Genomic DNA, 12,028 nt, shown 5'->3' with positions numbered 1-12,028 from the left:
ACCAAACCCAGGTGAGGAAATAACTTCCGTTTTAAACTAGTTCTCTCTTCTATCAATTTCGAACTGCAAGTTACCAACACAGATAGAAACTCAAATGGCAAATACAGGTCCAAGTACACTAAAAAAGTTCTCATAAATTTCATAGCAGGTGGACGTTGCTCAGAGTAAGAGCTTGAGTTTTAGATCTTTTGCAGGATAAAAAGTTTGACACTCTTGGCAGTGTCTTCCCCACTTGATGATAAAATCAGCCACTGAGTTTGAGCTCGACTGGCTCTTTGAAAGTGCCATAAAGAAGAAGGGGCTGGTGGAGTAGAACAGCCATCGACTTGTCTTGTTTGTGGATGTGTTAAATTCAGCCATTGAATTCTGTCACGAAAGCGTTCTTTCCGGACCCTATGCAGACGACACAATCCGGGGATGAGTGAGGAAAACATGGGGGAAAAAGCATGCGGGAGTCGGGAATGAAAACGGGGCGTGTCCATGGTGCGCTGGTGTTCGGGGAAGGTGTGGTCGAGGCAAACAGTCCAGAACTGAGTCCAAGGGAGAATCCAAAAGGAGGCAAAAGTCCAAAGCCGGGCGGTCTATCCAAGACAAACGGGGTTAAAAACAGGAACCGAGTTGGGGACGGGGACGGGGACGGGGACGGGGACGGGGACGGGGACTAAAAACTTGACGGAACCAGGCGCTTCCAGGTCCCGGACTTGCCTGGTATGGAAGCCAAGGCAGAGCCCGGAATAGAGTGAGCACCTGGCTTTTAAGGAGACCTGAAAACGGGGCTGGAACAGGGAGCAGGTGCGGGGGATGAGTAGAAAACAAGGAAGGGCTGGAGCGTCCTTAAGAGGAGGGGTTTACGAACGTGACAGATTCTTTCCTAGGAAACTGTGAGGTCATACTGTGCTCCCTGACAGCATCTTCTGATTATAGCCACGGCAATGAAGCATTCACATTCTCAGTTACACGGATGTACCCTTTAGACATCTGATAGTAGACTGGCATCCCATCCAGGGTGTATCCTGCCTTGCGCCCAATACTACTTGGGATAGGCTACAACCCACCATGACCTTAAATTGGATAAGTGGCTATTGAAAGTGATGTGATGGGACATTTTTCGTGGCTTTGATTGCCAAGGATCAATGCCAGTGGAGAGATGAGTGAGATCAGTGTTTTTTTTTCAAGACGGGGGTTAAGACTGAACCCTTTACGATCATCAAGACCAAAAGAACTGCTTTTCATGTGCTTTCAGAGCCAGCGTTTGCTGAGCGAAACTACGACTGCGTGTATTAGTCAAGAGCCAAGGAGCTCAGGCCTGTAGGAATACCCATCCACAGTACTGAGCACTCAGGAAGTCTGGCTTGTTGCAGAGTGCTGGAATGGAATGGAGCTGGCTCACCAGTCCAATAATCCTTCAAACTGTTAACTGTACAGTAATTGTCTTTAAAAGGACTTAAAGGTTTGCAACACTGATATACAAAGTGTGTCACCGGAGGTGACCACTCAGTAGAACAGCTTAATGGGTTTGGAGCTCTTAAGAGCTTCTTTAAAGCCCAGCCAACTTGTTTTTACATGTGCCAGAAACAAATTGCTTTGGAAAATATATATATATAAATAACTTGAAAAAAGCCTCTGGGGATGGGAGCAAATAACTGGAAAAATAATGAGAAAACTAGCTTTGGTGGTACAGCTTTTGTTGCTGAGAAATGATCTGGTCAAAAGTTTTTAAGGTTTCTAGCTAAACATTGCTAGTCATGAGCAAACATTGCCCTGTGCAGGTGGAGTCAATCTGAAGGAACATGGGACCTTTGGCCACATATATACATATATTTACCTATATGGTAAACATAGTAAATACTGTATGGCTCTCAGGGTCCATCTGCTATTCAGTGATCAGCCAGAGTAAACTGTGACTCTGCACTTTAGTGAGTGCATGCAATGTAAAAATGACATGGGGAATGTGCACTACAAGGCCCATCAAGCCAAAGCAGGTAATAGAAACTGTTGCATTGTGACAAATGAACTGTGCATGGTAGGCACTCCGCACAATGCCTCCAAACCACTCCGGCATACCTGGGCATTGAGAAGTAGCATGAGAGCAGGAATTTCTTCGAAGGGCTCGGGGCTGCCTGTATCCCCTCACGGAGGCTTTCTTCCTACACCTGCAGGGGGCACTGGGTGCAACCGCCCTGCAGATCACACGACCCCAACGGCCCCACCTGATTGGTGCTCAGGACAGCAACACAGCATCCCATTATGCAACACCATTGTCTCCGAAAGACAAAACCAGGAGGGCTTGTATCTGCTTATCTCAAACAATGCGATTCACTGGGGGGAGAGAGAACAATTGCAGGATCTAATTGCTGGAACAGTCAGAGTGCTGACTTCAGCTCTCAGTGTTTATACACAACTGAGTGCTGTACAGTACATGCAAAGCTTTATGGCTTTATTTTTTGCTAATTACTGTCACAAATCCTTTATCAGCTCTCTCACCTATACTTTGTTTTTTAGGGAGGATTTTATTTCTTTTTTATCTTGGCTGAAGTCTCAAACCTCACCATACATTTGATATATATGCAAGGGTGCATAACTGTACCTGTTACACACTGACTTATGAGATTCTGTTTCTTTTGTTCATTGAGTACTTGGGGAATATTCAAATAACTCCCCTTAGAAACATCTTTTTATAATGAGAACTTTACTGTCAAGCTGTAATGTGGACACATTTTCAGTATATTTACAGTAGGGTATCTCTGACAAACCAACATGGCAAAAAATAACAGTGTAACACTTTCTAAAGTGCCTTGATAAAACGACAAGAAAAAAGGTGTTATAACCAAATAATATTCTCGTCGGAGCTGTGCTACAGCACATTGAGCTGTTATTTGCTAGACACTGACCCTTGAAATACTAGCTTTTTAAAGCAGCTTTATTGGAAAACCCTTAATTACGGGTCTTACAGACAACAAAATGTTTTAGTTACGGAAATAAGGGGTAACTGAAACAGACAATTAACATCACGCTAAAGTCTCACACAGCCCCAAAACGCCTATCAATGGGAGATTACATACTTTACATATTAGAGTAGAAATTGGAAATCGCCGGCTCTCTCATTTTAAATTACAGATGTGAGCTGAAGTAAGCAGAGCCCCAAAATATTCTGGAGTCTCATCTCTATTTTTTGAGTGTGATGAAGTGATTTCCAAACAAGGAACAAAACCATAGCTGCAGTAGTGTTACCTGTACACGACTACAGATCCTCACAAAATGGCAAGCGGAAAAGCGTGATTTGAAATTGACACTGACACTGGCGTTTAATATCGCCCATTCGCTGGTTCAAGCTTTTACAGATGTCTGATTTTTAGGAACTGCAAGTCAGTATTCACTCAGACACAGATGCAGTAATGTACTGTACGCGGACCTATATAAGAAGTGCTTTTCGAAGCAAAAGTTCAGTATGTGTAGACTAATATTTCCGTGTATTGTTTCAGACTTTTAAGTATTTAAAAGGCTCGCAAGCGGCACGACGCCTTTCAATTAGCGCAGCTGGTCTCACAGCTCTCGGGTACCAGGCTGGTTCCGGACTAGGCTGGCCTCTGTGTTGGTTTTCTCCCCACCTTCACAAGAAATTCTACCTGGATTAACGGGTGTTTCTGCCCTTGCATGCTCATTTGTGTGCTCTGGTTAGACTCCAGATCGCCGCTACCGTCTAGAGCTGACCGTCTACTGCTAAATAATAGGAAATATTAATAAGCTGGATCTCATTACCGTTTGCAAATCACGATTTTTTTGTTAAGTTTTGCTGTGTATTGTAATTGACCTAGCAGGGGCGCAAAGAGCCCAGCAGCTCCAAGCACGACTGTGTCTTTAAGACATTACTGCATGTTTGACGTCGCACGCTGGTGCTCTGAGCTTCCAGACGCGCAAGGTTCGGTCCTCTCTGTGTCGGGCGTCAATGGCCGAAACTCTGTTTGCAAAAGAGCGGCTCGTCGAACTGACACAGCTGGTGTCCAATCAGACCCTGCATAAAAATCCAGCGCCCCTCATCTCGCCAATTAGAAGTGCGATGAAGCAGGCTGAAGGAGAAAGAGGGGGGCAGTGAAAGGCTTATTTACAAAGTATCCTTGAAGAGTAAAGATGTAGCCCTGCTTTTAAAAATGCGGAGAAAGACAGACGATTCGCCGTCCTTGTGAGTAGAAGTAGGAGCGCCCGAAGTTTTAGTTTTTGCGAACTAAATATATTCGTTTTGCGAGTAATGCAAGCAGAATGTGTTATATCCCGTTAGAGGAGTAGTGGCTTCTGCATTCAGCTTTACGACTTGTCCAAAGAACGCCTATTTGCAGTGAATAGCAGAGATTTTCACATCTGTGCACGCGGTATTAATCTTTTCAAATCCTCCTTGATGGCAGAGACCGTCGCTCTCGCCCTCGTCCCCTCCTTCAGGCAGAGCACCCGAAACAAATGCATTTCGCTGAATCGTTTTTACAGAGAGGAGTGAGAGAAGTGCAGTTTGCATGGGTGTATGCAGGATTGAGGTACGAAAATGAAAGCACGGCTGTCCGGTGCGTCACCTGTGATGTTATGTGAAGAAATGCGTTTTGGCATTTTGGTTCCTGAATCTGAATAGACTACCACGGCATTGCTAGTCCTGGGGGGAGACCCCCCACTGTCTACTGGGTTTCCACACAGCGGGCAAGACCACCTCTCGCGTGTATTTTCTCATGAATGTTTCACACCTGTTTGAAACGGCAGCCGTCGAGGCTTTCCTAACTCTCCTCTTGAAATATACTTTGCACTGAAGCTTAGAATGTATAGTTTAATTTTAGTCTCCATTTCACTTAACGCAGTTGGCAGTATTATTTGTTTTGTTGTGTATTATTCATGTGCTATTGTGTGGTGATGAGTCTGTTTAAAAGCACTTCTTTATTATTATCATCATTGCTGCCACCTTTGTTGCAGGAAATCCAAGAATGTGTGTCCAGGTTAAAGAGAGATCCCAGGGATGCACTCCAGAAATGGCATCTTTGCCATCCTGGGAGATATGCATTTACTGGCTGCTTTCCTTTGGCTCTCATTTATACTCTTTTAAGGAACTTCACAGATTTTCCAAGGGTAAGATTTGCTGCTTATATTTTTATGTTATTTTCACTCCATTTTACTCCATTCACTCCATCTGTAATCTTGACCAACAGGAAATTAATTTAAGACAGAAATTAGGCATCCGTTTAAATACGGAAAGACTTAAAGAGCAATCTGAAATCGCTGTTGTCCATCTACTGTGCATCCTTCATGAATGAATGTAGATTTGAGCATCATCTGCGTAGAAATGATTATTTAGACCATTTGATGTTAATAGCTGACCAAGTGGGAACATGTAAATGCTGAAAAGTAGGGGGCCCAGTATGGAGCCCTGAGGAACCACAGACCACAGACACAAACGAGTCCAATTTCAGAACTGAAACCACCAAGAGAAACAAAGTGACAGCAATCAGTGAGGTAAGACTTGAACCGTTTAAGAGCAGTGTCAGAAACTCCAAACAGTCTCAAGACGAGAAAGTAAGATATTGTGGTTTAACAGTGTCAGAAGCAGCACTGAGATCAAGAAGAATAAGGATAGAAAGAGAACCAGAGTCAGAAGCCACAAGAAGATAATTGGTGAGTTTAACCAGAGCAGTTTCTGTGCTGTGAAGTTGTTGGGAACCAGATTAGAGGGGTCCCAAAACATCATTTGTAATGAGATGGTTATTTAACTGAATTGTAACAGCACAATCCAAAATTAGGTTGGATATAGGGCAAAAATGTAGGTTTAGGTTGTCCAGAGCCATACAGTATATGTTTTTCTGGGACACAGAGCTAACTGCAGCAGTTCTGAAGGATGTTGGGTCCACACCAGTGCTCAAGATCTAATTTATTATGTTGAGGACATTGGAACAGAGTAGTGGAGCCGGATTGAAATCAAGCAGTGGGGATTGAATTTAATGGGCAGGTAGTGGATTTCAAATGCAAAACCAGTTAACTGAGGGATGCAGAGTCAAGTAGAGAAGCTTGAGAGAAGGGAGCCAGTAAACAAGGCCAGCAGGGAGGAGGTGTGGAGGTGACCTGTGTTGCTGAGGGAATATGAGCTGGATGCTGTCGATCTTGGTGCTAAAGAAGCCTAGGAACGTGTCGCAGAGTTGGGGGGAGGCAGGTGATGTGGTGGGGCAGTGTGGCTCAAGCGATCTGTGGCTGCTTTCTTTTGGCTCTCATTTATACTCTTTTATGGAACTTCACAGATTTTCCAAGGGTAAGATTTTCTGCTTATATTTTTATGTTATTTTCACTCCATTTTACTCCATTCACTCCATCTGTAATCTTGACCAACAGGAAATTAATTTAAGACAGAAATTAGGCATCCATTTAAATACGGAAAGACTTAAAGAGCAATCTGAAATCAGTGTTGTCCATCTACTGTGCATCCTTTCTCCAGATCTAGTTAAAGGCCTTGCATTAAACTTCACAGCTACACTGGGCTGGCTGCCTTTGCAGTATCTAGCTGACTGTACTGCATCGTTGTATTCCAACAAGTGCTCCCTCCAAGACTGAAAATGAACGTGTAGGCCAGAAAGGCACCACCTGCGAGGCAGTCCTTTCGTCCCGCACACTCAAGAGGCACATACAGAGAGAAAACAAAAAATAACCTACTGTGTTTACTGCAGTGGTGCGTTAGGAGGTGCCTCCAGAGGAGAATCTAGAAGTGAAAGGAAGCAAAACACACCGTCTGGAAACGTTGTTGAGTGTGTATCATACACTGAGACTAACAATGAGAAAATGCAGATAATGCCCTTCTTACAGAACCGGAAAAAAAGTAGATCTAGACGGAGCCTCGCATAAACATCAGGGTTTTGGTCTTACATGGAATAGACTGAATTGGAAAAGTTGGACGTACTTTGCATCAGGAATAATTGGAGCTTGTCCTTATGTGGAGTGGAAGTGAAAACGAGGCCAGTTGAAGGCTCCTAACACCTACTGTATGAATGTGTCCAGTTCTCTAATCGGTTGTCTTCCCCCAGCATCAACATCACAGACATTAAAAATACTGTTAAAAAGCTGCAGTTAGAAAAAGGTTCCAGGTAACAATTAGCCAGCAGAGAGACGTGAGATGATAAAGACTTCAGACAATCTAAAATTATGTTACAATGCAAATCTGATTCATGCAGTTTTTCTAATCCAAATCCTTTATGGATTCTCTATAGTTTCCCCAGAATATTTAAAAGCAATGGAAAGAAACAGATTATTTTTTGTTTTATTCACGTCTCCAGCTCTTGATAGGTTCAGTTATTAACTGGGTAGGGCAATATTTAACTGAAAGCACTCTGAACCTCCAGTTGATTGACGTTCTTGTCTATGAGCTTCCCACTGTTGTTCAGTGGCTGATAGTAAGCAAATGACTCATTCAATCAAGAAATTAAGAGGGATTGAAGACCAGCATCTCTTCTGTTCTTCAGAGACTGGCACTGTGGCACTGAATAGTTCTAAACCTGGAAATTTACACCAGGAGGTTATGTTTTATAATATACATTGCTGATTCCAAAGAAATTGATCATTGTTTTTCATAGACATTCACAGGTATGGTAGGGAGACAATTATGAGAGCTAAATTTGTTTAAGACGTATTATAACATCACTCATAGTATTATATCCGTTATGAGACTAGACAATTATGACAGCCCAAGTCCTATTAAAATCGACAGCGAGATGGATCTTTCTTTATCTTTGTTTCCAGGAGGGTTTAATGTTTCATCCTCTGGACATTTATGTGCATGTGTAGTGAATGAATGCCAGGCCTCTGTCTGTCCGACTTCCATTAAATCAATGAAATAATCTCTGCAACGTGTTCGAAATTGTAATGGCATGACCTGAAGTGTATGGAGAACACGCATTTCATTTTTGTAATTTTCAGGTGTGGCGAGACAAGATATCTCGGACAACTGCAAAGGCAGACCTTCCCTTGCGAGCATTTGGAGATGAATAATTGATATGCAAAGCAGACATGCGCAAATAAAGGACACAGTTGTGGGGCTGTAGCCCAGAAGGTTCCTTAAAGAAAATCCTCCATGAACTAAATAGATAGTATACTGTGGCTGCCATGTAAAAGCCTTTGTGCTACTTGAGTCATTTCTGCCTGGAAAAATAGCCCTTGAGAGAGGCTTTTGTCTGCCCAGCATTTATATATGGACAGGTACCTCCTACTGTCTCTCTTGTGTGGGACCTGTAAAATCTCTGGAAGGTTTTGCTAGGCCCTGAAACTTCCTGTTTTTCCTTTTCCGTTTATTTTTGGCTTTCCTGCTTGTCTGGTAAAGTAAATTTGAATTTTCATTTATGGAGTCTCTTACCACCCCACCGAACATAGCTGACTTTGTTTTGCAGAGATAAATATAAGCGGGTATTTGAGCATGCCGAGAGTATGGCGAGGCACTGAAGTCATCATACAGCGCCTCTGTATGTTAGGATTCAGGAGCTGCAGTATGTGTGGCTCGTGATACTGTTGTCAAGGTGTGTGATGTGCAGTAGGAGATGCATGCTGGTTGAAATTATATTGTGGGGCTGAAACTCTTTTTATTTGAGCCGAGGAGAGAATAAATTGACCCCAGCGTAATTCTTCATTCTTAATTCGCACGGAATTCTCAGGACCCATCAGTGGGAGGAAAATCCTGGCTTTCAAAGATGTGTACAAAATCCCTTTCCTTTCAGTCGATTTTGTAGACTTGTACACTTGATGAAGATAAGCATATCCCCTCTGCCTGTTTCAACTTCAGTTCTGATCAAGGAAATGCATCGTTAAGTAATGAAACAGTTTGGTGGCATGATCACCTGCTTCCCTGCCACAGTGAATAGAGCCCAATTTCCATTACTTACAGGTTATCCCAGCTGCTTGAATTGGAATAATGCAGTGTCGCCAGGTTCCTCACTAGGGGGCGCTGTGGTACCACATCTCCGTAGCCGCAGACTGCGCTGCTGTAGTGTCTTGGGATGAGAAACCCACGGAGGCGGTGGTGCATTACTGTGCGGTTCTAGATTGCGACTGCACCAGACAGGGATGCCTTCTGCTTGGGTGATGAGGTGGTCGCCTCAGGAAAAGAACGGGGGGGGGGGGGAAGGAGCTGACACTGCACTGCAGAGAGGAGACAGGCGCAGGAGGAGGGCTGGGGACCAGCGCAGGGCAGGGAGGTGCTGTGGGGATTCCCAGTCACAGCAGAATGCCAATGCCGAGCACTGCATTTCATAACAAACAGAGGCGGTGATGATGTGCTTTGCTCTGCGACAGAGAAGCATTTTAAAATAAAGCACAAACCAGCAACGTCTTGCTGACTGCCTATCAGCTTGCATTGAGCTGTTCCGTGGTTTAAATCTCGGAATATTGCAATGATTATTTTGTGTGGCAAAATTGTTTGCAGCTATTAAACAATAAATAAATGAATAAATATATACATACTATATATATTTTGATAAGGAAATTAGCATAGCATAATTAGAATATGATGATAAGATGAGATCACTTTATTAGCCATATACAATTTCTTGCATTAGGAATTTGTCTTTTTGCACACCCCAGCTTGCTCTCCATGAGACACACAGACAGGGAGAGAAGCTTGGGGTCAGAACGCAGAGTCAGCCATTGTACAGTGCCCCTGGAGCAGTTGGGGTTAAGGGCCTCGCTCAGTGTTTGAGCCGGCAACCTTCCAGCCACAGGAGCAGATCCATAGCCACAGAGCCACCGCTCTGCCCTATGATAATGGGTTTTACTTGGCATGTTAGCAAACTGTTTTTTGTTTATTCCTAAGGGTCATATCTGAGAATTAACTCATCCCCCCCCCCCCCCCAACTGAAATGTAGCACTCACCTGGTTGACCCACACCAGCCATTCTGCACCAGCAGCCCCATGCACAACAGATTAGCAGGTAATGTGAGGAAATGAATTAGGAGAACTTTAGGGAGCTCAGATAAAACAACAAAGACGTTTGATGAAGTACAGGCTCAGTGATCATAGCCAGAAACTGGGCGATACAGGCAGACCTGGCTGCCCAGAGAGGACAGGTTGTGCTCCCACTGCCAGTGGGAAAAAATAGAGACAGAGGTGCACTTCCTACTGCACTATGACAAAGATTCTGGGATTAGACAAACATTCTTCCCTAAATTTACAAATCTAATCTCAGAATTCCAAAACCTGCAAGAATCACAACAACTCCCAATCCTGCTGGGAGAGGGAGGAGGGAACTCAGTTGAACTGGCAGCCCAGTATGTGATCTCCTGTCACAGCCTGAGGAACAGTGAGCCTGTCTCCCAGTAATGCTCCATATGTTTATATGTAAATATCTTTTGATTGTGTCTTTATTGTAAATGTCTGTTGATTTTTGTTTCATGTTAATTGTATTTGTTTTGCTTTGGCAACACTGATTTTACTCATTGTTCATGCCAATAAAGCATCATGAATTGAATCAATACAAGCTAACAGTTGACTTGAGTTAGGAATGCTGAGTTTCACACCCACCTTACAAACAGTGCCACGGGATTTTTAATGAGGAAGTAGGCTGGACCTGTTTGATGTCTCATCTGAAGGATGGCACCTCCCATAGGGCAGTTTTCCTGGTCACCATACTGGGGCACTGGTTTGAAAATCCTTGGACCTAATCCAGTTCTTCACTTGCTGTCACTGCCAGAAAGTGTTGTCCAGCACTTACAGGAACAAGGCCAGCCCCCTGCATGGAAAGTTTCTCGTTTTGCAATGCTAAGAAACCTGAAAGGAAGTTTTTTGTAAATTTCTATCATATTTCCCCTTTGACAGAATACGAAGAAGGTCTGATGAGGGAATTTGAATTTGAAAAAGGATTTCTGATTTGGGGATTCAAGAAGGTAATGTGTAATAAATATGCATTAAATCTTATCTGTTGGTAAAAATATAAAACGTGCACAAGCCTATTAAAGTGTCATAGCTCTTTGGCTTTCTTCAAGATATTTTGTTCAGTTGACGAAGAAGGGGGAGATGGTGTTTTATTTGTTCGTTTGCTTCGCTTCTAGCCTCTTAAGGTATTATTTAATTTTGTGCTTTTGAAAGATGCCTTAGCAATAGAGCTGGAAACGAAATTGCTATTTATTTTTGCAGATGCCAGTCTGCTTTAATCTAGAGGCTACAGTCTGATGTTGTGTCCAATATGATTTCCCTCTGGTTTATTTCTTGGCTTACTGACAAAGGTTTTTAACCCTTTGTATCTCATTCTTGCTTTCATATGAAATGAAGTTGGGCTTAAAGGAGAAGTGTGGATTTATTCCTGGTAACGTTCACTACTGGCTCTGCAATGGTGTGCCCTACCGGATGTGTTCTCTTTATCACATGATCTTGTTTTGACCAAGGCTGCAAATTCCTACCCAAGATAACCATTCCATAGCTTATTTCTATGTTTGCTGGTTTTGTCAGGACCCAACAGACTTCGAATGGAGTTTCTGGAATGAAAGGGCTAGGAAATCACTGCTTTGGTCTCTTCTGGGTCACGTGCTTGTCTCCAAGCTGGCTGGTTTCTTTGCTCCCAAGGTAAGATGCCCTATTCGAACTGTGCCTCTTCTTGTCATTTTAACATATGCCTCTCAGAAATGCAGAGATTAGTGGATTTTGCACGTGCACATTTTTTATATTACACCATTGCATATACCCATGGTCAGGAATAGTAAGATAAATGGTGTCAAGACTGAAGAAGTGTTGACATGGTCTTTTTTAAAAACCAAGAACTTTTGTGGACCTTTTTTATTTAGTCCAGTTATAACTATTTATTACATTTCTATTATCTTGCATGCACAATATGTATTCTCACATTGTGGGCAGAAAATAAATGGTAATTATGTATTTTCTTGATGGAGCATGAACAGTTTTATTATCAAACACATTTCAGGTGTGGATCATTAAGAATTAGCGCTTCACATAGGCTAGTCTTGCCTTCCAGTCTTTTCAGCTTCAGGGAGAGGAAAGGCAGTCCCATGACCGTGTTTGACGGGGACCTGATAGTGGG

The 12,028-nt window shown here is 43.1% G+C and overlaps 1 protein-coding gene across 5 annotated transcripts in view; it reads left to right on the top strand.

Moving 5' to 3' along the window:
• The first annotated feature begins 3,931 nt into the window (after positions 1-3,931).
• Positions 3,932-12,028, top strand: part of hhat (hedgehog acyltransferase) — an 88,598-nt gene continuing 80,501 nt past the window's right edge. Inside the window, exons 1-5 of one of the 5 annotated variants that reach the window (XM_088609526.1) lie at positions 3,932-4,180; positions 4,401-4,526; positions 4,951-5,103; positions 10,813-10,880; positions 11,443-11,556. In XM_088609526.1, coding sequence (XP_088465652.1) covers positions 4,962-5,103; positions 10,813-10,880; positions 11,443-11,556 — 324 coding nt within the window. In that variant the 5' untranslated portion in view covers positions 3,932-4,180; positions 4,401-4,526; positions 4,951-4,961. Of the gene's footprint in view, positions 4,181-4,400; positions 4,527-4,950; positions 5,104-6,213; positions 6,275-10,812; positions 10,881-11,442; positions 11,557-12,028 lie in introns of those variants that run through there. The other 4 variants (XM_088609525.1, XM_088609527.1, XM_088609529.1 and 1 more) reach the window with 4 other exon arrangements.

The sequence above is a fragment of the Lepisosteus platostomus genome, chromosome 17 (genome assembly GCF_059453375.1).
Source record: "Lepisosteus platostomus isolate fLepPlt1 chromosome 17, fLepPlt1.hap1, whole genome shotgun sequence".
In the NCBI taxonomy this organism is placed as follows: Eukaryota; Metazoa; Chordata; class Actinopteri; order Semionotiformes; family Lepisosteidae; genus Lepisosteus; species Lepisosteus platostomus.
The sequence above is the reverse complement of the archived record's forward strand: the minus strand, read 5'-3'. Positions and strand labels throughout refer to the sequence as shown.